Source organism: Chanos chanos, chromosome 10 (assembly GCF_902362185.1).
Source record: "Chanos chanos chromosome 10, fChaCha1.1, whole genome shotgun sequence".
NCBI lineage: Eukaryota > Metazoa > Chordata > Actinopteri > Gonorynchiformes > Chanidae > Chanos > Chanos chanos.
Genome location: NC_044504.1, coordinates 6380841 through 6405509, shown reverse-complemented (window position 1 = coordinate 6405509; position 24669 = coordinate 6380841). Strand labels below are relative to the sequence as shown.

At 40.9% G+C, this 24669-nt stretch overlaps 4 protein-coding genes and 1 pseudogene across 5 annotated transcripts in view; 4 read left to right on the top strand and 1 right to left on the bottom strand.

Moving 5' to 3' along the window:
- The first annotated feature begins 1404 nt into the window (after positions 1–1404).
- LOC115823029 (granzyme B-like) lies at positions 1405–4558 on the top strand. Its single transcript, XM_030787025.1, has 5 exons — positions 1405–1450; positions 2730–2877; positions 3587–3761; positions 3855–4112; positions 4403–4558. The coding sequence occupies exons 1-5, from the start codon at positions 1405–1407 to the stop codon at positions 4556–4558; spliced, it is 783 nt and encodes a 260-aa protein (XP_030642885.1).
- Positions 4559–7887: 3329 nt separating this feature from the next.
- On the top strand, positions 7888–10071 carry LOC115822710 (granzyme B-like). Its single transcript, XM_030786625.1, has 5 exons — positions 7888–7933; positions 8031–8178; positions 9067–9226; positions 9340–9597; positions 9913–10071. Exons 1-5 carry the CDS (start codon positions 7888–7890, stop codon positions 10069–10071), a joined length of 771 nt encoding a protein of 256 aa, XP_030642485.1.
- Positions 10072–13379: 3308 nt separating this feature from the next.
- LOC115822708 (granzyme B-like) lies at positions 13380–14652 on the top strand (annotated as a pseudogene).
- Positions 14653–15938: 1286 nt separating this feature from the next.
- Positions 15939–18489, bottom strand: rabl3 (RAB, member of RAS oncogene family-like 3). 2 transcript variants are annotated; one of them, XM_030787030.1, is made up of 8 exons: positions 18444–18489; positions 18097–18188; positions 17841–17970; positions 17530–17644; positions 17105–17255; positions 16639–16710; positions 16321–16359; positions 15939–16064 (listed from the first exon to the last, which is right to left on the bottom strand). In XM_030787030.1, the coding sequence occupies exons 1-8, from the start codon at positions 18487–18489 to the stop codon at positions 16008–16010; spliced, it is 702 nt and encodes a 233-aa protein (XP_030642890.1). In that variant the 3' UTR covers positions 15939–16007. The 2 variants fall into 2 exon arrangements, with proteins under 2 accessions (XP_030642890.1, XP_030642892.1); XM_030787032.1 differs by lacking the exon at positions 16639–16710.
- Positions 18490–18752: 263 nt separating this feature from the next.
- Positions 18753–24669, top strand: part of gtf2e1 (general transcription factor IIE, polypeptide 1, alpha) — a 12950-nt gene continuing 7033 nt past the window's right edge. The window contains exons 1-2 of the mRNA XM_030786947.1: positions 18753–18808; positions 19317–20040. Of these exons, the coding sequence (XP_030642807.1) occupies positions 19593–20040 (448 nt within the window). The 5' untranslated portion in view covers positions 18753–18808; positions 19317–19592. The remainder of the gene's footprint in view (positions 18809–19316; positions 20041–24669) is intronic.

Sequence of the window (24669 nt, the reverse complement as noted above, 5' to 3'; positions counted from 1 at the left end):
TTCTCAGAAGTCTATGTAAACATTTCCCCTTTTCAGTCATGACCTGAAGACACAACACTCAGAGAGACCTAACCACATTATAATGAAAATGTATTGGCCTCAAACATTCACAGTAAAATGTACTTTTTTTCATCCTCATTCTTCATGTGTAGTCTATAGCTTGTAGATACATCGTATACAGCATACATATTCAAATCATTTTTTTTTTATCAGACATATGATGTCAGTTTCATGTTAGTTGATGAGCTGTGAAAGCAGCATGAAAATATGTTTTGGAACCCACAGGAACCCTTCCTAACCACAACAACAAAAAAACACTCACTCACCCGCTTATCCTGATATGGGTTGCAGGGGGTGCTGGAGCCTATCCCAGCGCTCACAGGGTGATCGCAGAGCAGACATACATTCATACCTAGGAGCAATTTCGTGTCTCCAATTCACCTAACCTGCATGTCTTGGACTGTGGGAGGAAACCCACACAGACACAGGGAGAACAGGCAAACCCCACACAGAAAGGACCCTGGCTGTCTGGCCGGGAATTGAACCCAAGACCTTCTTGCTGTGAGCCAACACGCTACCCACTGCGCCATCATGCCACCCCCCAACAAAAAACAAAAAAAACCCTTACCTATTAAATGTGTCATGAAATGTTACCAGGGAAGGATAGTGTATTTTTTTTAAGTGAGGTGGTTGAGTGTCTGTGGTTGACCTGAGCCTAAACGCTGAAGTTCTGATCAAGCTGTGCTGACTCCACCCAAGCATCAACCAGCAATGTTATTATTAGTCACTCCTAAAAGTTCAGTCCCTTATCTGTTTCTCGTTAGGCATGTACCCTTATAGCGATCCTGATTTTGTATATTATTATGATTTTGGCCGTGTGCCTCGAATGTGAATTTAATTATGCCCACTGTAGTTGTCATACCTGATTGTCATCTTTGGAATGACAATGCTGTTTTCTGCCGTTTTTGGTTGTTAAAAAAAACTTTTGAGCAGATGCGAACGCTCATGAGATGAAAACTTAGTTTAAATGGACACAGTTTCACAACCAGGTGATTTCTCGTCCTTGGTCTGGTCTGAGATTTCTTAAACGATTATTCAGGGTTTGGTTCATGTACGACACAAAGGGGCTTAAAATCCTTGCATAAGACCACTTTTCATTCAGCTTTTACACGGACCTCTACTTTCATTTTCTTCCTTCAGCTTAAGCCACTCTAAAAGCCTGTTTGTTGGTGTGGTAGCAGGTGTGACTGGAAGTAAAACTGTGGCAGGCATCTGGAGAGCTGAAATATGTCAAATGTGTGATATTCATATGGGTGTGTGTGTGTGTGTGTGTGTGTGTGTCCGCTGGCAGCGTATAAAAAGATGAGACACGCCTGTGCATATCAAACAGAACGGCAGTGAGTCATGTTCGTTTGTGCGTCTATTCTTCTTCCTCTCCTCTCTCTGTCAGGTAAGACATAATTACGGATACATTTAAAGACAGGTTTTAAACTAATTCCACACATTTTATGTGAGCTCTGTCTGGAATAGAGAGAAATTTTAAGTGCTTTACATATTGGTGAGAGGGTCTTCCAAATGTAGTTAAAAATAGCAAATAATGAATCTAGATGAAGGACTCATTCTGGAGTTTAGTCAGATATCTAGTTTTGATGTGACACATGATACTGTGTGTAGCATTCGGGGACAAAAAAAGAGGCAAAATCGTATAAACCATGAGGACATTTGATATGAGTAACAGCATGGTTTCCAGTTAAAAACGGTATTCATATAATGAACAGAATAATGAAAAGGAAAACGAAAAATCCTTTTTGAGAAACCGGAACAAAGCACTTCTCCGGAAAACGAATCTCATATTTTTTTCAAATTCTTCTCAGTCAAATCATGTCCTGACGGGAGAATCAGTATGTGAGGGATTTAAGTGAAAAGTTCCACTAAAAGGATTGTTCAACCAGTATAAAATAAAAATGTCTCGTACTGCTGAAATAGGCAACATTTGAAAAAGGACTGTTGGCCATGAATTCTCAAAATGTTGCAATTTTTTCTTCCCTCAATTGATTCAGTTCTAGTGAGTTTCAGAACTTATTTTCCAGACACTGTGTTCTACTTTACTCCAATGAGTTTCATAAGTTAGCCTTCTATGGCTCCTGCAAGTCTTGTGCACAGGTGTTGTGCAAAATGAAGAGCTGTTGGACACGCTATCACTAATGAAAAACACTCTAGCAGGTTAGATCTTCAGATGGATCTTTTTATTGCTGGAATGATCTAATTCTGTTCTACGACTTCTTCATCCAGAGGCACATTGTATAGAAGAACGTTCTTACAATGACAATGCTGTCAATCCATATGTGATATCCTCTCTGACAATGGCCAGTAGAAGATTAAAGTTTGAGGCTCTCACAGATAATTACAACTTACCTTGACCTAACCCTCATTAGAGAGAGAAAGAATATTAATTACCAAAATGATTTACACTCAAAAGTTACATTACATTAAAATGATCACTTCATACCATGTAGGGATAAATAGCATAGACAAAAAGTGCTTTTTCTCTAGCTTTTTTTTTTTTTTTTACCTCAAATAGACAGACATCTTCCTCTAGAGGCTGAGGACGAATGTAAATCATAATACACACACAACGTTATTATATCCACCATTAAGTCTCCAGTTACATCTACTCCTTACCCTCACTCTCCTAATAGTGACGTGTCCTTCTTGATTTTGTTTTACAGGAGCGACAGAGAGTGGTATTGTAGGGGGTGAGGAAGCAAAGCCTCATTCCAGACCATACATGGTGTCTGTACAGTCAGGGGGACAACACAGATGTGGTGGGATGCTGATCAGAGAGGATTTTGTGATGACTGCAGCCCATTGTTTGGGGTGAGTGTAACTGGTTATGGTTCTGTAGTCTGTTGTTAAGGTTGCAGGCCATTTCACATCACACTACTAACTCACATTATAAAAAACTCTCAAAGAACTCACCATCAAAAAACCATCTGTCTTTTTTTGTTATGTTAAACTGTGCACTACATGATTTTGTTAATGATCTAAGTGCTTTTATAGTTCAGTTCGCTAAAATTGTATGATGTGAAATTTGTTGTGGGCAAACTTTTATACATGCCTAGAAAGCACCTAACACAATGACTACATCCATTTACAAACAAAATGCATGTTAGCACAAGAATGTCAAGTGTCTCTATCACCAACCACACATGGACTTAAATAACTAGTTTTTGGATTGTTTCAAAGTCACTGATGAGCGGTCAAAGGGCAGACACAGTGTAATATATGAGCAATGTTTTCTCTGCTCCTCTTTATCAAACAGTTTGATATTAATCTTGTGAGCACATTTGACAAACAGTAGGATTGACTATGCTGTTGAAAGACGATTTGTCACATTCAAAATTATGTTATTCAGTGGTTTCTGATCAAATTCAGATGAAATTAAGTGGTTCATGAAGATTCTCTCTAGACGACAGGAAACTCAAATATGTAACTATTAATGACCTAGAGCTAAGCTCGTTCATAAACAAAAGTATTTAGACCAAGGGCAACTAGAGGCCAGTATGACAAGCAGTTCTCCTCACAGGCGTGGACAGTCTACTGGTTTTGACCAGAAACGTCTGGAGGTTTTACTGGGAGCACACAATATCAGCAAATCTGAAAAAAGCCAGCAGCGAATTCAGGTGAAGAAGCACTATATACATCCTCAATTTAGGAAGAAAGATCCCCAAGATCCAAACTATGACGTCATGCTTCTGAAGGTTGGTCTTTTTTTTTTTACTTTTTTTTTTCTACAAATGTAACTTTTTCTTGGTTAGAAGTCAGCTTTGTTTTCTGAATGTTTTCGCTTAAAGCTGAAGACAAAAGCAAAACTGAATAAATTTGTGAAAGTCCTGGCCCTTCCTAAGAAAAATGGGAAAATTCCTGCCAATGTGAAATGCTCCATAGCCGGGTGGGGCATGAGAAGGCCACAGGGAACAGCATCAGACGTCCTGTATGAGGTCACCCTCAAAATGCAGTTTGACTTTGAATGCAGAAATAAATGGCAAAAGTACTTTGATGACATTCACATGATCTGCAGTGTCTCCAATGGGAAAAGGGCTTTCTGTCAGGTACAGTCTATGATCATTTCACATGTCATTTTATATTTTGTTCTGGACAAGAGATGACATGCAGTTACCTCTGTTACGTAACAACCCCCAGTCATGTCTATTATAAAGGGAATTAGTTGGATTTGAATATTAGTGTGGTTATGTTAAGGCGTGGAATGGAATTTGTTTCACTTCAGAGTGAAATCAACCTGTGATTTTTTAAATAACGAAAATTCTGATTTAACTTTTCTCAGTAGAAAATGAATTAATGGAAACAAACTCTATCTGTCTGTCTGGTTGTCTATCTCCAGGGTGACTCTGGAAGTCCTCTGATCTGTAATAAGGGTCCAGTGGGCATAGCGGCTTATACTCCTAAAAAGTGCGATGACCCCAAGTTCCCAGAGGTTTATATGAAGATTTCTGCTTTCCTGCCCTGGATCAAAAAAACAATAGGCAAGAAGATCTGATGAGCACATCAAAATGAGACACCCTCCCCCCACCATACTTCCCAGTAAATGACCTGTGGCTTTGACTATAGTGTTGCTACACATGCCATTATAAGACAGATTGAGAGTGCACAGCTGGTGTATGTAATATTTCCTTTTGTTTGTACCACAATAAAATGCACGATGAAAAGAAAAACTTAAAATAGTTCACTGGGTTGTGCAAATTATGTGAGCTGGAGGCAAATGATACAATGCTTTCAACACGGAGGCATAAATCTAATAGGCTGGAGCAGGACCACAAAAGTATATAAATAAGATACAATATCAGGGTGAGACACAAGTCTTAAGATATCACATCACACTTACTAAGGCAATTCACAGTACATGACTCAGATAAAAAAAAACAACCAAAACATTCATTCATTCATTCATCTAAGAATTATGCCCTCCAAACCTGTAAAGGTGGCCCCCACTGTATTCACTGAGCTCTGCCCCTGTGGAGACCTGATTCAGTTAGCAGAAACTGCTAGGTTCCAAGACAGCATTGCAAGTAATCATAATAATAGGAGGAATAACAATAGCAATAGCAATAGCCATAGCAACAACAACAACAACAACAATACTATTAGTGCAGCTAATGCAGATAACAATAATAAATTATCACACTATGCAAGGGAAACACCGAAGGGGATTCACTCAACGACTGCACATGCCTCGACTATAACAGTTTTAATAAATCAGTTGCGCACTGCCCGTAAAATGTATGCTTGCATGCACACCCACAAAACCCCCTGCATCACAGCTTGTAAACAAGTTTCAGATGCAACGCTTGCCCATTCTAAAAACTCAGTTTGGCAAACACAGTGATTGCACACACCACAGCCTGACCTTGCTTCAGCAGATCATTTAAGGGCATGAATGCAGTCATTTTTCCACCATTATACAAGTCATACTCCTGAAAGCTGTGATAAATATAAATACACGCACACACACACACACATATAACTTTCCATAAAGGAGAATATTGTCTGAGAAGACTTGGAAATGGCTTAAATTTATAGTTTTAATACAGTTTGTAATTTGCAGTCACCAATTTTAGCCTGAAGAGTAACAACTGAAGCAAATGATTCCCACAAAATGGCCTCCCATACCATAACACATCCATTCACAGGTTTAATAGTATGGGAGTAGCCATTGTAAGGTGAATGAAAAAGATGAAAAGACTATTAAACTTTCTCTCACTGCTCAGAAGTCCAGGGTTTGTGTTTGCTGGACTGCCTTACTTTTTGCATACTGGCTTAATCCCTAAGTCGTTTCTATACGGCCGCCCTACTTAACAGGCTTGTGAAGTTTCCAGTTTTGTGTGTTTTTTTTGCTGAGACTTGGTCACAAAATGAGGATATTCAGTTCTGCGGAACTGTTTTGTTGTCATTATTACAGTACATTATTAATACATTATTACAGGGGCCTTTGACAATTAAGCATTGAGCATTGATCTATTCCTCTCAGTTCATCTTTTAACAGTGCCCCACTTTCTGATGTAGTGTTTTGTGGTGAATTCGGTGAAGAGTTTCAACACCCTTTCCTTTGACGTACTAAATGATTTTGTGGTTTGTGTGACCAATGCACCTGCAACACTATCTGTACTATTTGACCTCTGTTAACATCTGTTAGATCTTTCGAGTCGCGGTAATATACTGATTTTAATCAAATGTCTTTAATAGCAGAGATATGTAAGTGATTGATACCAAAATGAAAATGAAAGAAATCTGAATAGCTTCTTGTGGGGAGCCGAATGACATGCACTGTGGTTGATCCGCCTGGCACGCTGTGACCCCTGTGTGCGGTGCTGATTTGGTAGCATGACCTGATTTCACTCTGCTGGATGTCGAGTAAATATCGCTGGCTCTTTCCATTTGACAAAGGGTAAGATAATAGTCATGAAAAGATGCACCCTCTCTCAACAATGTTTGGACATTACAGCATGGCATTCAAACATTGCTCAACTGGTTATCAAGGAACTCATGAGTGCATGGAAAACATTCCTCACACTATTATTCTACTTGGACCAGCCTGTACCACTGACACCAAGCAAGGCGGGACCATGGACTCATTGGCAGCATACACCAAATGGTGACTATACCATCAGCGTGACACTGGGTCTCGAGCCAGGACTCATGGAAGCATATGATGCTTTCCACTTCTCACATGTTCAATGCTGGTGATCACTTACCCACTGGAACTGGTACTATTTGTTTTTAGCTGACCGAAGAGGAGCATGGTGCAGTCAGCTGACGCTATGGTCCATCCATGGTCAGGAGCAGTGAGTTGTAAAATCTTGGATGCCATTCTGCTCCGCAGCCTTTATACTGCATTGTTATTTGCCAGCATGTGGCCTGCCTGAGACACCAATAAAGCTGATTGGATCTCTTTTGTTGCGTAAACCTCACACACTCGTGTTCATGAAAAGGCCAGGATGGGAGCTATTTCTGAGGTAACTGAACTGGTTAACTTGGCAGTGGACAGTTGGATGAGGATAAGTGCTGCCTTGATCACTGGTTTAATTCATTTTAATGCTCAATCAAAGAGTAACTGACTGTTGGCAGGAAGACGGCTCCCTGCCTGTTTTATATAGCAAGGTACAAAACACAGACTCACTGTTTTGTGTGTGTGTGTATGTGTGTGTGTGTGTGTGTGTGTAACACTATTTTTAATCTAGAAATTCAGTAGGGAACTTTTATGTCCTTCCCTCGTCACTGGTCCGAAATATTCCCACATGAAAATTTGTTTACTGGCTTGTATTCCTTTCTGATTCGACAAGAAAAAATCACTTCTCCTTTTTGATTGGGAAAGTGAATACATGTAAGTGTATTCCTTATAAAAATGTGCAACAAGTTTGTTCATGCCTCATGTTCTCTGCCCCCCACCCCCCCCTCCTTAATTTGATGTTACTGAGAGCCCTGCTTATGCTAATAACAGACAGAATGTGCAGGTGTTCCAATTTTGATGGAACATTCTAATCATTTCATCCTAAGGCCAGCGATAGGCACGAAGTTTGTCATTTCTCCGTGTTCGATGAGCAAAGTCTGTTGTGCTTGGTGGTCTGCCTGGGGGGAGTAGGAATAAAATTACAATTGACTTCAGTGGGTGAAGGCCAAAATCCCCGTCTAACCTGCTATTGTTTCCTCTTCACCTCTGCTCTCAGTATGAGTCATTTGTAACCTCAGACCTAGTAGTGTGTGTGTGTATGTGTGTGTGTGCATGCATGTGTTTGTGTCTCTCTGTCTCTCTGTCTGTCAAAGATAAATGAAAAGGTGAGAAGGGATTGCGTGTTTTACGATAGTCAGAAAATGTTCCTCCAAGCTTCTTTTCTCATCTCTCTCATCACTCTTTCAGGTAAGATCTACCCATCATTTTCATCCAGTTCAGTTACACAGTCTGTTATCTGCCTGTACTTAAAACTGTTTATTCTGCCTTCGTGTCTGTGACTAAGGAGGGACAGAGATTGCCATTGTCGGGGGTAACGAAGTGAAGCCCCACACCAGACCTTTCATGGTCTCTATCCAGTTTGGAGGACATCACCGCTGTGGAGGGATACTTATCAGACAAGACTTTGTACTAACTGTGGCCCACTGTCTTTGGTGACTGAGTTTTTCTGTGTTTGAGATGTTGAGACCAAAAAACTTTTACTCTTCACTGAGTAGATCACACTGTTAAGCATAATAGCAGCTTGAATATTCATCGTATCACTAATGACCAGTGTTGGGGTAGTTGGGGTGGTCATGCCTAAGAACATCTCTTGCTGCTCTTAAATAACTGTTAGCATGGCCCCATTCACAAGTTCATATTTTTGAGCAGTGACAAAAGTAGAAACACACGTTCTTAGCCATCCAAAGATAACTGTAGTGTACCTGCATTAATCAGGATGTTGTCATTTAGTATCAGTGGTTAACTACCATTGTTTCTGAGGTAGCTAGTAATACGTTTTGGTATCATCATCAGCCGACAGCTGTTAAAAGTTAAAAAATAAGATTAAAGCGCTCCTTATTATTGTCCTGGTTGGCTACACCGTATTTTTTTGGGTTTTATCAAATGTAGCAGACCTTGCCAGCCAGCTAACTAAGCAGTTGTCGGTTTTGTCCAATTTAACGGGAGCTACTGTCAAGGACGCAATCTCTCCTTAGTGAAAGTGTGTAGTCATATTATAGATACACAGTTAAGGTGAACAGGTGTGGGTTGCGTCATAGCTGCTTCTATAATCATGTATTTTAACATCGCTGGAATGCTGTATTGACCAATTAGCCCGTACGACTAGAACTATCCGTTTTATAAGTTAAATTTACATATTCAGCACGTAAAACATTCTTTTGAGAAGCCGTGTGTAACATTTTAATAATCCAGTAATTGTAATTCGTTATGGAGGAAAGTAATATAATTACACGTTCCTTTGTAACTCGTTACCCCCAAACACTGCTAATGACACATGGTAAGACATCAGTAATAGAGCTTAGCCTACGTCTTTTCTACAGTTTAAAGAAGGTCTCTGGTTCTGGACAAAACTTTCTAGAGGTTGTTCTTGGAGCACATAATATTACACAAAATGAGAAGACTCAACAACGAATTGAGGTGAAGAAATACTACCCCCATCCTAATTACACAAAAAATAACAACGATATCATGCTACTTCAGGTAACACATGGACTTCTTAGTATTTTTAACATCTTAATTTTTAAACCATACATTTGTATCTGGTTTTCCTTAATGTTTGCTGACGCATATTTGTCTAATATTTTCTGTTAAAGCTGCAGACAAAAGCAAAACTGAATAATTATGTGAAAGTCCTGACCCTTCCTAAGAAAAATGAGAAAATTCCTGCCAATGTGAAATGCTCCATAGCCGGGTGGGGCATGAAAAGGCCAAAAGGGACTGCATCAGATGTCCTTTATGAGGTCACCCTCAAAGTGCAGTTTAACTTTGAATGCAAAAATAAGTGGAAGGACCATTTCAATTCTGGTCACATGATCTGCACTGTGTCCGATGGCAAAAAGGCTTTCTGCCAGGTACAGTCTCTCTCTCTCTCCTGTTTTAAGTTGGAAATTTGTTCAGGACAGGATGTGATAGGCAGTTAACTCCATTATGAGACAGCTGGTTGAGCTATATTGTTAGTGTGGCTGTTTTCTCCCATGGCATGGAACTAAATTATTTATGTATTCATTTATTACAGTGACATTAATCGGTGATCTTTAATTAACCAAAACTTTAGTGACTTTGTTTGTGCTACACTAAGGTCACGAAACAATCACCCTTTATTTTGTCTGTCTATCTGTGTGTCAGTGTGCTCATCTGTCTGTCTCTCTCTCGCTCTCTCTGTCCAGGGTGACTCAGGGGGTCCTTTGATCTGTGATGACATGCCAGTGGGTTTGGCTTCAGGTACACCTCCTGAACGCTGTGTCGACCGCAATTACCCTGAGATTTACACCAAGATCTCTGCTTTCCTGCCCTGGATTAAAGATGTCATGAATAGAAATATCTGATGAAAATACTATGATTTCCTGCTGACAACCCCCCCCCCCCCCCCCCCCCCCCAAACGTAACAATAAAGAGCATACTTCATGATGAAATCATACTGTTGTATCTTCATTTTTTTAAAAAAACTCTAACTGTATTTTCTGTCTCTCTCTCTATTTCTGTTAAGAATTCCATAAGAATCCTAAATGAGCTTGGAGATCAATTTTTTTGTTTCTCCCCCTCAAAATCCAGCACTTCAGCTCACACAACATACAAAAATGTAGGCTCGTAGCACATGTACGGTCATCCACAAGTTATGTTGATAGTGTGGCACCAGGGAGCTGACATCCACATTTTCAAATATTTCATTCATGTATTTATTCCTTTTAAACTGTGCATGCAGTATACTGAAAGTGCTGCTTCCTGGGTTAAGTTGTTGAAGTGAGAGGGGGAACTTAAGTTAGCAAGCAAGTTTACGTTATTTTTTTGTCGTAAGCTACCATTAGGTAAGCTGTCAAACTGATGATGCTTGCACAGCGGCCATCAAGAGAAATATATGTTTTTCCGAATAAAATCACTAAAAACAGCACTGACATTGGTGTTGTGGATTAGCCAGGTGGTAGCTATTACAGCTCAACAGCTAATATGGCTTAACTGAAGGCCTTGAACTTCTTTTTTTCCAATTTAGAGATAAAATGGAATTAACTGCAAATTCTCCATCTTCTTTCTCTCTTTCACATTTACCAGTCCCTCTGAGAAAGCCTGCTTTGCCTGCTGGATTTGAACTAATGTCATGCTCATGTTTTATTAACTCTCATGCAAAGTTCAGTTTAAACTGCAAGCACACTAAACTAATTCATGCTCACATCTTGAATCTGTATTTGCATGATTTGTTGGTAGACAAATATTACACTCGCAAGGTTTGTATGATTTATTTGGTCAAAAAGCCTTATTTTCACGTTTTGATTTTCACAAATTGACCTGATTTTGGCAAAGGTCTTTGATAGTCTTTCTCACGAGGAGAGAGTCAGAATTAAACGGTAGGGCAGATCAACGCCCAAGGTTCATTTAGTTCAAAAATCAGGGAGCAAAGACCGATCATTTCGCCTCTCCTGGTATGACAAAGTGAACTGGCTGACTGGAAGTGCTTTGACTCACGCACAATATTACATGCATAAAGTTTGTATGATTTATTTGGTCAAAAAGCCTTGTTTTCACGTTTTAGATTTTCACAAATTGCTGGCAGTCGGCTTTGCAGTGCATTAGGTTGTAGTCAAAGAGTTTACAGACTTCCTGTGGTGAGAAAATTTGGCTGCTGTGGTGACCCAGGGACTACAAACATGAAACAAACAAACACATTTGTGTGAGTTGACCTGTGAGTTCATGATGTTTAACAGGGTGAGTAAAATCATTGAAAGTGGTGAACACTGTCCTACTTTCAGAGGCCTGCAGACGAGCAATCACCATGTAGGGGTGTGGGGATGGGGGTGGGGTTAAGAGACACAGGTTAGTGGTTAATGAGTGTGAGTGAGTGAGCGAGAGAGAGAGAATATAAAGGTGAGAAAAGCAAAGATAGAACTATGTGTTATAACTGTTTTCTCAAACAGCAAGAGAACCATGTTTCACTTTGTCGTTATCTTTCTCTCTGTCTTCTCTCTGTCAGGTAAGAAACTCAACCAGTTTCATCATCGTTTTATAATTGCATCTGTGACTGGTATACTTCGAATGACGCAATCCATCATGAAGCGTCAAAACAGCTTTTCATAGTTTTGGTCACAGTTTCGATGCTCTTTAGCATTCTCAATTTCTGTATTTATGACAAGGACAGGCAACAACAAAGAAAACAACGCCACACTGTGCATGCTTTAGTGGGAAAGACTGCTTGGTTACAGTCGAGGCATAACAAGAGTATACCTCACCAGACTGTTAACTGTCAGTGGCCCAACTTCAAGTACCCCATAGAGCTACTTTTTCTGCAGACAAATTTTAATGGGCTATTTGTCATATGGCAATGTTTTTGTAATATTTAAGGCAAATACATGATATAGATTACTGCAACTGTTGTAATGTAGACCAAACTTATATGAGGTTAGTTCAACTATAATGCTAACAAAATACTAATATTTAGCTGCAGTAGCTTCATGTCTGATTTAGAATCGCCAAGCCATTTTGTGTAGATAAAATAAATTGTGGACCCCTAATAATATTTCAGTAAAATCAGGTGAACAGTTAAATTTTCAAATCTGAACTTGTAGAGGCCCTGGACTATTGTAAATTTTGTTTTAATAGTGGTTTAATTTCACTACAGTGACAAACAATGCCAAGGCTTAGGGTTAACACTATTGTTACCTGGCAGTCACCGATGAGGGCAGGTCAGGGAGACACCGATACTGCTCCGCAGAGCGCTCGGTTTGCCTTCGTTAACTGTGGTGGCTGTGACATGGGAAGTCGAAGAGTTAGGGTCAGGGGCAGGGGCTCGTGCGGCATCGCAGAACTGGAACTCAAATGCAGTTGTCGGGCATTAGACTACATCACCCTTTTAATTGAGAACTGATGTCATGGGTCCAATTTAAAAACTAAAATATAAAATTAGAAAAAGAAATAGAGAAAAAAAGGCTTGAAAAAAGGGCACATCTAGTCAGAGGCCAAACGAGCAGGCGCTTGAGCACCACATGGGGTCTATCTGTGCACGTGCCCGTTGTTCTGTTTTAAAATAACGCTATGCCCCATACTGATAACGTGAAACGTTTTACACTGATATAAGTTATAATGAAACTGTTTAAAATCTTTAACATGTGCTTTTATTTATCTAAGATTTGTTTCATAATGAGTGACTACTGTGTGCTCTGCTGCTGCCAATACAACCTAAGTTCAGTTTCACAATATAACATTTAAATGAGGTTTTAGGGGCGAAGAAAAGTGTTTACTTGATCTTTTACACCTGCATTTTACCATAAGGTGCAAAGAGATCTGTGCACCTAAAGAGATATATTCAAACGTTATGCGCTATGTAATGGTTCTGTGGAATATGTTACTGTATGAGTTTCTGAATGAGTTACTGAATGAGTTTCGTGTGAAACTCCTACAGTGGAAAATGAAAAAAACTGCAGTCACACCATGCAAGCAATGCCACTATAATTCAAAAGTACTGGGGTCCTGAGTGTGGAGGGTGACTTTTTCAGGAACAGTAGCACATTAGAAGACACACACTTTTGATTGGGAATACTTTCGGATGCTTCAGAGCCATAAAACAATTAATTAATTTAACTGTCACTGGCAGTTTGACCATGGCATGGCATAGCATGTCATCAAATAGAGTGATATCTCAAGTTTAATGTTCACACTAAGCGGGTTTAGCTTCTTAATTAAGGACTGTATCACCCACCCAAAATACACTGTCTTTCTTTGTTAACTCGTGTCCTTGATAAATATGTCCTATCTTTGTGTTTGAGGAGCGACACAGAGTGGTATTGTAGGGGGGAAGACAGTGGCACCACACTCCAGACCTTACATGGTGTCTCTGCAGGTTGAAGGAAATCATGTATGCGGAGGAATACTTATCAGAGAGGACTACGTACTGACTGTAGCCCACTGCAAAGCGTGAGCATATCCGAATGTTCGTCGTGTGTGTATGTTTGTCTAAGTGAGAGAGAGAGAGAGCGAGCAAAGCTTGAGATGAGCCTTCATTTAAAAAAAGTACAAAAAAGGTAAAAAAAAAAAAAAAAAAGATTTGATATATGTGTGAAGAATTAAAAAATGAAATAAAAAAAGACTATATGACGGCATTTCATATCTGTTTTCCAGTCCGAAACCGTTACAGGTTGTTCTTGGTGCCCATAATATCATGAAACGTGAACGCACTCAGCAGAGACTGGAAGTGAAGAGCTACCACCCGCATCCGAAATACGACGTCAACCTACATAAAAACGACATAATGCTCCTTAAGGTCAGTGTGACCTCGTAGCGTTGTTGTTGTTTTTCTTAACAAAAGTGTCTCCTTAACAATTCTTTTTAAGCTGACAATATTTTAAGCTTACTTAGCATTGTTCTGTTACAGCTAAAGACCAAGGCTAAGCAAACCGAATATGTTAAAGTCCGTCGGCCTCCCCAGCATAACAAAAAACTCAACAAAAACAGCAAGTGCGTCATCGCAGGATGGGGACTAAGCTCGTCGAGTAACGAGCATCCAGAGAGCCTTCTTCGCGAGGTCTCTCTGGAACTGGAGACCGTACGTAATTGCAAAGCGAAGTGGCAGCAGTATTTTGATGGCAACCTCATGATGTGCAGTATTTCTAATGGAAAACAAGCCTTTTGTCAGGTACGTTGCTTTACTAGTCTCAAATGTGTTGTGTTAGTCTGTAACAGTTATAATTGTGGAATGCTCTCTTATCCCTAACCGGTCTTTAAACCGTTCTCTCGTTTCTTCACGGACGTCTGCCCCGCTCTAGGGAGATTCGGGAGGCCCTCTCATGTGCGACTCTAGAGCCGTAGGCCTGGCTTCTTACACCTTTCCAGACCAATGTACAAATGACACTTACCCTGAGGTCTACACAAGGATATCTCACTATTTACCCTGGATCAAAAAAGTTATGCTAAAAAAGACCTGACATTGTTTACAAGCTTAAGTTAAGCATCATTTTTGGCTGGCTCGAAACAAAAACATATTCATGTTTTTTGTTAGCTGTAAAAACAAACGGATACACAAGAATAAAACCTTTGCTTATGCTGCTTAAATCGACCAAAGGTTGTTCCTTATGTCTCATGCAGAGCAGTGAGTATACCTGGAAACTTGACCAAATCCTCTATCAAACCCCTGTTGGGAATATGCGTTTGTTTAAAATGACATAGAAAAAAAGCTGTATTACAGGAAACCACGGATTTGCTTTACATGATTCCATACATTTTAGGATTTGCACCTTAAATAATTAACATGAAAAATCCCTCAGGATCCACTGATGCTCACAATTTAACCCAACAAATGGCCTGATAACATAAAAAACTAAAAACTGCTAATGGCTGCTTTCCGTGTGTGTGTGTGTGTGTGTGTGTGTGTGTGTATGTTAACTGTTGTTGTTCATACAGCACATGAAGCACAGAAAAAAATATTTTCAGTTTGCTAATATAGCAAAAATATATTTTTAAATGAGAATTACATATAAATTACGCTTTTCAGGAGTAACAAGACAAAAGAAAAGAAAAAACAAACAAACAAAAAAACACTCTTATAATTCAAACGTTTTCCATTTACACCACATTACAATCTTTACCACCGTCTTAACAGCATGTTTCACGAGTGGGAACCAGAAACCGTCATCATCTCTGTTAAAGGTAATTCCTCTGAGATTAAAGTTTAAAAACAGTCCACAAGCTGACAAAAACAGGCAAACCGGGCTGTCTCCCTCATCTGTGATTCAAACAGAACAGTTCTACTGATGGAGTTCTACTGATGGAGGACATGTGTGAAGTACCAACTCCACAGTGTCTCCGAGCTTATCCTCTTTCAGCTCACCAAACATCTTTACATTACTACAGTTATTTATATTCCCCCTTTACATATTATTCAAAACCATGTTGTACGAGACAGTTGTCACCCAACAGGGATGAAAACTCACCCAGCTATCTCACTACCGTCTCTCCGTTAAGGCTGCACTTTTTCTCCGTATCTTTCTGCAGCCTCTTTGGTCAGTTGAACTGTTTCAATAGACGGGAATGACTGATGTCAGTTAGACTGCATAGACATCCCAGTTATGGAAACATTCTCATTAAACCTCTTAAGAATAAAAAAAAAAAAAAAAAAAGAAATGAAAAGAAAAATCAACATCGGTGTGCGGCAAAATCTGGCAGACAGCCAAAGAGACAGGAGCTTAGGTGGGGGGGGGGGGGGGGGGGGGTCGTATTTCTTGTCTAGGCGTCTTAACAAGTCACCCTCAAACCGCAGAGTGCTGCCATGTTTTGCAGTTGCTCAGTCATAGTGAAGGCTCTTGAAGTTGAAGCGCTTCCTGTCTGTAAAACCTGTCATCTAAAAACAGGTAATAGCACAAGGGTTTCAATCACAAACAACAACAACAACAACAACAACAACAACCTCAAACATCATTTCAATATAAAATGTATTTTGTATAAAGACCATAATAAGAATGGTTTAGAATCATAAAAAGTAAGAAAAACAGATAGGAAAAAAAACAGAAAGAGAGGAATGAAGTGAGCAGAAATGGGAGGAGACTAGCTGTAAGTTTGGAGCCACAGGAAGTCTCGACCGCTGTGTCAGTTCTTACCTGGCTTGGGTCCCGTGTGAAGTATCTTTTCTCTATTACCTAAAAGTACATATAATGATATTGATTAAAAAGACAAATGTATTCCTCAGGCATGTGACAGAAATCCTGATAGCTGTAAATAAAAAAAGGAAAAGAAAAAAAAAAATCCAGCTCTCTGTGCTGCCAACTGTGTTGTTACTGTTTCTGTCTACTGTTTGTTGCCTGAGATAAGACAGGCTGAGGTATACTATGCTGTATGCGGGTGGACACGGCTAGTTCATGACACTCATTTGCAAAGAAACTGTATGAAAAATAAATGATCACTGTTACAGGTCTCACCTTGTCAAAGAATCTGCTCAGTTTAACTGCATTAGATGAGCCTGCTGCCAAATACCGTGGATTAGTGCAGTCCTGTAAGATAGGGGACAGAGGGAGAGAGAGAGCAAGAGAGAGAGAAATATGACGTAGATATGGATAAGATATTCCCAAATTAAAGTGCAAACACCAAGACGACAAGGATTTCTTCTTCTAAGTGTTCAGCACTAGTATTCACTTTTTAACTGATCCACAGAAATAAACATTATTACTGACTTGTCCGTGTGTTTCTTCATCAAAGATTGTCAACGTTATGGGCTTTGTACATTTACAGCAACATTTACCAAATTTACAGAGCTAAACACAAAGCTCCTGATACGACGAAGTATCATTACAGTTTAATGAACAATACAGCTATTCATAATATTAACTCCATGCTGGCCCCTTTGATTGGCCGCTGCGTCGGAAATGTCAGGCTGACCCCACCCACCAGGTTGATCTCCTCTGCGTTGAAGTCCTCAGACAGGAAGGCAGTGCGGGTCAGGACTTCATTACGCTTGTTCTCGGGGATCTGATCGTACTTGGTACCGATAAGCAGGAGGGGTACAGGGTTCTCGGCAAACTGTTCACGGTCGTAATCTCTGAACCGCACATGCGCCCGCACAAACACACACACACACACAAAGTTAACTTTATTGCAGACCTTCTTGGAGAGGGCTGAAATTGCACATCGATTCACTTACAAAGTATCGAGTAAGACACACTGTCCTTCAACAGAAACAGCAACACCTTTCGTAACAGATAATCAAGAAGAGACACCTAAGTTCAGCTAAATGCAAAATTAGCGTAGGGCAGATAAGAAATGAAATGAATGGAGATATAGAGGCTTAACTCTGTCAAGAGTTCTCCTCTCACCCATTAGACACGATGACCCCAGTTGGAGATGAATCTTTGTTCAGTGCCTCCAGTGACCAGCGGTACAGGTTTTGAGAAGATTTCTTGTTTGTCAAATCATGGACTAAAATAATGCCTGTGAAAAAGAGTTCAGCACTGAGTGAGGCAGACCAGGGACAGGTTCAGTTACTCAATTTGCACTCTTTACTTCAAAATAATCTATCCCAAATCGTTATGTCAGTTTCTAGGGTGAAGACGGAGGTAAGCAGTAAACAACAAACGCTATCATGAAAATAAAATAGAACTGTGCAGGAAATGGGGGGAGTCGCTACCGTTAACAGAGTTGTAAAACACTGCTCTGGTGCTTTTAACGCTACTGGCACTCCCAACAGAGCCTCCAACATCCCACAATTCAATGTAGTAGGTCTTCTCTTCAGGCGTTCCTTCCTTGTAGTCATGGACCTGTAAAGTGTTGACGATTTCTCGAGTTTTTTTTTTTTTTACACGACGGATTACATAAATATCAATGCTCAAAGCTCGAAAACCACTTTCTCTCACACACATTCGCACTCGCACGTATATTATTACCCTGACGTCCACGGAGCAGCCAACAGTCCACGACGGATTTCCCAACACTTGGTTCTGACATAGTAAATGGACTAGGGACGATTTGCCAACGCCTGTCATAGAGACCATATCAAAAGTACTTGAAAATCAGTCGTGGTAGTTAAATCTCAAATGCCAACCCATAATTTTAAAAATTCCACTGTGACTGAACATAGGAACTTGGTCAGTGGGTTAATGCTAGATGGCTAATTGTTAGCTGAAGTAGAGTCACAAACACGTACAGAGAGTACATTTGATTTTTAGGATTTTTTTAAAAACAAATCAGCTGTAATTATAGCACATATATAGGTTACACTTTTATATCTTACCAGAATCTCCCAGTACCAGTACTTTTACCCTGTCAAGAGATGCCATGTTGACAACAGGAAGTACTTACAACGTTTCCCGTCTCCAAGTGAACTTACCGATCCTTATTGGTCGGCAAAATATTATAAGACTAGCCTTCCTCAGTTAATTGACATTCTGTCTAGAATTTCATTGGATCTGGATAACGTCAGTCATTTGAAAGAGAGATTCAATTGGCTTTGAATTTGACAGACACAAAATTAACCAATCAGAAGTTGGAAAGTCATTTCTCAGTTAAAGCGGTAGTTCGTCATTTCCGAGGTCATCATGGCAAGAAGTATGAGAAACAGCATCAATTCGAAGTTGTTATAAACAAGGATCATAATAGGTACGCGGGTACAGGGTTTGTATACCTTTCAGTTAGAGATAAATGAAGACATACCAAAACGGTGATGTTTAGTGTTTCCACACATCAATAATAGTTGAGGAAACATGGTTGTGTCAGGGAGATTTAGCAAATTTTCCATCTCAATAGCAACCGAGCTAGCTAAGTTTCAACAGCAAGAGATGGGTGATTGTTGACTATGAGTGTTGAAGTATTTGTAGAATGTCTTTCCAAAGATTAAACGTTTGATATATTCACGAAAAGACATTTTTAGCCAGCAACGTTTTGTAGAAGATAGAAAGTATTACTTGGCTAAGAACAAGCATGTTGGCGCAGCCTCAAAGTTTCAAGTGTCTCTCATTCGTTTTTTGTGCACCATCGCTTGTAGGTGTTTGAATATCACATTGTTTGTCCTCTCTCGGGTGCACGTTCTAAAGTAGCAACTTCATGCTCAATTCACTCATTTAGAAAGTATGACTCTAAAGAAGAACCTCTTCTCTGTCTTCCTCAGCATCTCCTCAACACTACCTCATTGGGATCCTGTTCTCTTCCACATAACGGCTCATTCAGTCACTTAACCCTCTGCTTTCCGCCTTCTGGCTTTTTACTACCCTGCCACATGTGCTGTCACCTCAAATACTTACACCTCATATCTGCCCCTTTATACGCACTGCCCCTTGCCTCCTATTCTCACGTCTAAGTTTTCCACTCACTCAACTTTAATTTCGTTACTACCCCTACCCTTTCCTTTTCCACTCTCTCCCGTGCTGCCGTGCCTAAGTGAGCCATGACTGAGCCTGAGTTGCTGACAGAAGTTCCAGCGGCGTTGAAGCGGCTTGCCAAGCAGGTGGTACGAGGTTTCTATGGTGTGGAGCATGCGTTGGCACTGGACGTCTTGATCCGCCACCCGTGCGTACGCGAGGAAGACATGCTGGAACTGCTTAAATTCGACCGCAAGCAGCTGCGTTCGGTGCTCAACACGCTGAAAGGCGACAAGTTTGTGAAGTGCCGCATGCGCGTGGAAACCGCGCCTGACGGCAAGACGACGCGACACAACTACTACTTCATCAACTATCGGCTTCTGGTCAACGTTGTGAAGTACAAACTGGACCACATGCGTCGGCGCATCGAGACGGATGAGAGAGACTCCACTAACCGCGCCTCGTTCCGTTGCCCCTGCTGCCTCAGTACATTCACCGACCTGGAAGCCAACCAGCTGTTTGACCCCATGACTGGTGAGAGAGAATGGTTGGATTAATGTATGCTTGTGTGTGTCTCTGGTGGGGGGTGGTCTAGAGGAAATGTATGGATGGATGGATAGAGTGGATGAAAGGATGGAAAAGAGGTAGGAGGATGTACGACTAAGGAGGGCAATGTCTGAGGTGGTGAATAGATCTGAAGAAATTCATCCATCATTGCTTGGTTTTGTCAGTTTCTGTAAAACAAATAATTGTTGTTAATATAGAATGGAGTACCACGCAGTTCCCCTGAGATCAGATTAGTACAGGGCTGGTGGGCTGGGGTCCCACTAGGTTTCATGTGAGTAAAAGGCTGGGCTTTCTTACTGTCTCTATGAACACTCACACACATACACCTCTTCCTCAGGCAAAAACTGACTCATCTTTGTTACGCTAGGGGAATAATCAGCAGGGTCTCTGCACTTCTGGATTTGATTTTTGAAAGCCTTGTACAAGTAAAATTCAGATTACACAAAACTCACCCTGCAGCTCTTTAAACAGACACTAGATGGCAGCAGAGCCATTAAAGAAGCAGTAATTTTTAGACAGGTGGATATTCTCCTTGGAAATATCACCCTTTTTTTGGAGAGATATGAAACTTGACTCTTGCTAGGCACCTTGATTGTATATTACCCTATTAAGTGCCAAAAATTAAATAAATAAAGCACTAGATAGCCCAGATGGGGTGCAATGAATTTTACTCTGTTATATATAAGTGAAAACAGGGACAAAACTGGTCAGTGAAACATTTTCTGCACTTACTGCAACATAATTAACTCTGTCTGATCGATTATCTTATCTAAGACTTTGATCCATTTTTCCCCATCCATCTCTCTGACTGAATTACAGAATTAGTCAGAGAGAGGCTGGGTGAACCCCTCCCAGATAATTCATGTAGTCTTTTTCACTGGTCCCTTATTCAGACTTTACAGATTTATGGCCAAAGATGGGATGATGACAAAGGGGTGGGGGGCATGTGAAACGGGTCATTTTCAACTGGACCCTAATGCTGTCAGTTAACTCGGCGTCTCTCTCTCTCTCTGTCTCTGTGTGTGTCTCTGTCTCTCTCTTTCTTTCTCTGTCTCTCTTTTTCTCTTTCTTTTGATCTATCTATCTATTTATCTATCTGTCTATGGTCTCTTTAGCTGGGTTGGCTGTCTGTCTCTCTGAAAGCGCTTTTCCATTCTGAATCCAGCACACCTGATTCTGCTCTTCAGTGCCTGATTAGGTGGATCAGGTGTGTGTTTGTGTAGGACCAGAGCAAAAGTATGCATGCCCTGCAGCCTTCCAGGAGGTTGGCCTTGACCCACAGCTACGCTCTGGCCTCTACTGATTTATTTAGCTAGCAGAGTATCTCTCTCTCTCTCTCACACACACACACATACACACACACACACACACACACACACACACACACACAGCCGTTTTACTGTACCGTAGTAAAGACGTGAAGTGTTTAGAAATGAATGGAATAGACACGTCTCACACCTGTGTGTCTTTGGGACTCTGCCCTAGATGATTGTTCAAAGAGGGGCAAACTACTGGATCTGTAGCATGCGCAGCGTGTGCATGTGTATGCATGGGCTTGTGCGTGTGCGTGTGCGTGTGTGTGTGCGTGTGCGTGTGCGTGCGTGTGTGTGTGTGTGCTTCACTATATGTGTGCCAGTTGGTTCTCTGCTGCTGTACACCACTCAGGGTCATGTATAATTTATTCACCGTACATTTTTAGTTGAAAATTGCAACCAGAACAGCTCCTCTTCTATACGGGAATGACTGAGAAAGAGACAGAGAGATGAAGGACAGAAATAAACAGAGAATGTCGTTGCACAGGAATATGTTTTTTCCACAATTTTTCTATAAACGTTTGCGTATACAAACACGTTATGTTAAAACTGAGTCTGAATGCACACACACACACACACACACACACACACCCTGTCTGTCTGCAATTCAAGAGGCAATAAGCATGACCATGTGTTTTGCCTTTAGTGTGTGCTTTGGATTTCTTAGAAATCTGTTTTCTTCCTGTTTTCTACATCTCCTCATGGGGAACTGACGCCTATTCAGAATATTGCTCTGAAGAACTATGACATCGCTTCCTTTCTCTGCCTCACCTTCAATAGGAGAGGATCTGTTACTTCAACGTTTGTTTATATGCGTGATTTTTTCTGAGACTTCTTTCTCTTTATTCGTTTTTTTATAAATATTTTCACTTAGTATTTAACCCTTGTGAATACCTAGCGGCAGGGACAGCGTAATCGTGAAAGAAGTTGTAGGTTTCTGATGCAAACAGAGTGTTTTGGAGTTTTAGCAGAACTAACATATCAGCGAAAGAATGAGACAGCAAAGAGATAAAACCTCAAACGGTGAAGGGGCAGAAAGACATGAAGGGGAAAAAAGCGAAAGGAAAAAAAGAGAACGATAAGGAAGGAGAAAGAGAAAGGAGAAGACAACACCAGAGGCTCCGTGTTTACCGTCGCTCTTCCACACCACAGAGAGAAACCTAGCGGGCTGGAAGAAGAGCTGTTGCTAGGATACGCAGCGGGGTGACCGGTCAGACAGGTAGTCAGTGAACATCAACTCCGCTGGCGCTGCAAGACAGACATTTGTCGTGATTCATCTGCAGCTGGCATTAAACTCTCAGAAAACATCAAAATATTTATGCAACCAAATCAACTCAGAGACGCACACCGGGTCTCGGTATATTTAGAATGCAATTGGCGATGATCTGTCGGGAAGCCGCGTGTGGACAGCGTGTGCGTTTTTGTGTGTTTTTCAACGCTGTGACATTTTGTTGTGTAGTAACGTCTCCATGCCGTAAAGCTGGAGGTCTCTGTCGGCCAGAGATCAGACGAGTCAACCGGACAATGTGCCTCGAATTCACAGACCCTGAAATCAAACAAGTCAACCGGACAATGCGCCTCGAATTCACAGACCCTGAAATCCGCAGCTGGTCGCATTTGATGGTAGCGGATGTGATGTGATTGGCTTTATTATTGTATATGAATTGTTTGAAAGTAGGGGCCTAGCAGGTGGGGACAGACAGTCTGGCCTTTGGCAGGGTCATTGAGTTTTATTGAGTTTTGTATGTCAGCGGGTTCCAAGGACATCCCTTAGTGTAATTATCATCATTACTGGGAACAAATATACAGTGACAGGCAAAGGTAGCAGGACAACACTCCTCAAAAGCCTTTTTTGCATGCCCAGCAGGTCTGGGGACATACACCTGTGATGTGATTAAAACAACAGTAGCGGTTTCAGTGTCTTTTAGTTTCATGTGAAGTAGACTTTTGGTCTTATTTTTGTTTGTTTGTTTGTTCAATTGTTTGTTTGTTTGTTCAATTGTTTGTTTGTTTGACCGGCAAGGCGTGCATGAGGGATCACCTTTGATTGTTTATTTCCGTTGAAGTGATCTGGAAAGGCAAAGTTTGTTCCACAGCGCGGCTCCCATGATGCTCAGCCAGCACATCCATGACCCTCATGTATTCGCCGCCTACGCGATTACATATTGAAGAGCGTTAGATTATTATTATTTTTTTATATAGTATGTTTAATGCTATAACTGCAGGTTACTTTATGGCTCTTGAACTGATTTACTGCAGCGCGCCAGAGGTACCGGTGTTATCAGAAACGCGGAGTCTTCACGCTTCGCTTTAAGTCCAGTGGTCCCACCGACGGGCTTTATAGGACTTTGACATGATGTATGTGTGCAGCGATGTCCTCTAGGCGTGAAGACGTTCGCTCTCGACGCCCACTTCAGCTGCTCGTCGTAAATCACCCTGGGCCAAGCGCCGTGACATACGGATGAAAGATGGCGTCTGTCACAAGGTCATTTTCAATGTCATCCCTCTGCTGTAACCCAGAACAAAGAGTCTGTTCTCGGGATAGAAAAGGTGTTAGCCTCTTTGTGAACTCAACTTCTAAGCACCTCTGTCATTCAATTTGACAGAGGGGGGGGGGTTTGTTGTCGTTTGTTTTTGTTTTTTTTGTTTTGTTTTTTGCCCTCCACCATCATTCAGTTGCTTTGATCACTTTTGTCACCATCTGAAATTTTGTGGGTTTGTTCATTTTTTTGTTTTTATTGGACTCGAAATGCAAACGTGATCCGGATGTTTCTGTGGGTTATCAGAACATCCCCCCAGCCTCAGTTGGCGTCCAGTTAATAACACTATACATACAAGGCATGTGTCTCTCCTGGTTTGAAGAGTTATCTAAACCTGTGTCACTGGGGGAGAAAGAAAAAGTTTTCCCACCAACTGACATTTTGTTGTTTTAATGCCACTTAGGATCAGCCCCAGTGCTGATGTTTGATATGATTGGCTTTTTGTCTGAAGTTGATTGGGTGATATTTGTTTTCATTGGTTAGAAGTCTAAAGGAGGTGGCTGATAAAGTGCTTTGATTGGACAAGCGTGATAAGCTTCTCTCTGGTCTTATCATGTCCTGTCCTTCACACGAACACACACACTCTCTCTCTGTCTCTGTCTCTCTCTCTCTCACTCCCACACACACACACACGCAGCTTTTAAAACTCAACAAGGTTTTTGGCTTACTTTTCAAAAAGAGGTCCTCAGAGTTACTTATCAAAGCTTGTAGTCAAATACCTCCATCACCATGGAAACCCCTCC

Coding starts and splice junctions, on each gene's coding strand:
- LOC115823029 (XM_030787025.1), top strand. CDS start 1,405: ATGTTCGTTTGTGCGTCTATTCTTCTTCCTCTCCTCTCTCTGTCAG. Junction 1,451..2,729: donor TCCTCTCCTCTCTCTGTCAG/GTAAGACATAAT, acceptor TTTGTTTTACAG/GAGCGACAGAGAGTGGTATT. Junction 2,878..3,586: donor ACTGCAGCCCATTGTTTGGG/GTGAGTGTAACT, acceptor TTCTCCTCACAG/GCGTGGACAGTCTACTGGTT.
- LOC115822710 (XM_030786625.1), top strand. CDS start 7,888: ATGTTCCTCCAAGCTTCTTTTCTCATCTCTCTCATCACTCTTTCAG. Junction 7,934..8,030: donor CTCTCTCATCACTCTTTCAG/GTAAGATCTACC, acceptor TCTGTGACTAAG/GAGGGACAGAGATTGCCATT. Junction 9,227..9,339: donor ACGATATCATGCTACTTCAG/GTAACACATGGA, acceptor TTTCTGTTAAAG/CTGCAGACAAAAGCAAAACT.
- rabl3 (XM_030787030.1), bottom strand. CDS start 18,489: ATGGCATCTCTTGACAGGGTAAAAGTACTGGTACTGGGAGATTCTG. Junction 18,189..18,443: donor ACTGGTACTGGGAGATTCTG/GTAAGATATAAA, acceptor TCTCTATGACAG/GCGTTGGCAAATCGTCCCTA. Junction 16,711..17,104: donor ACGCAGAGGAGATCAACCTG/GTGGGTGGGGTC, acceptor CCTATCTTACAG/GACTGCACTAATCCACGGTA.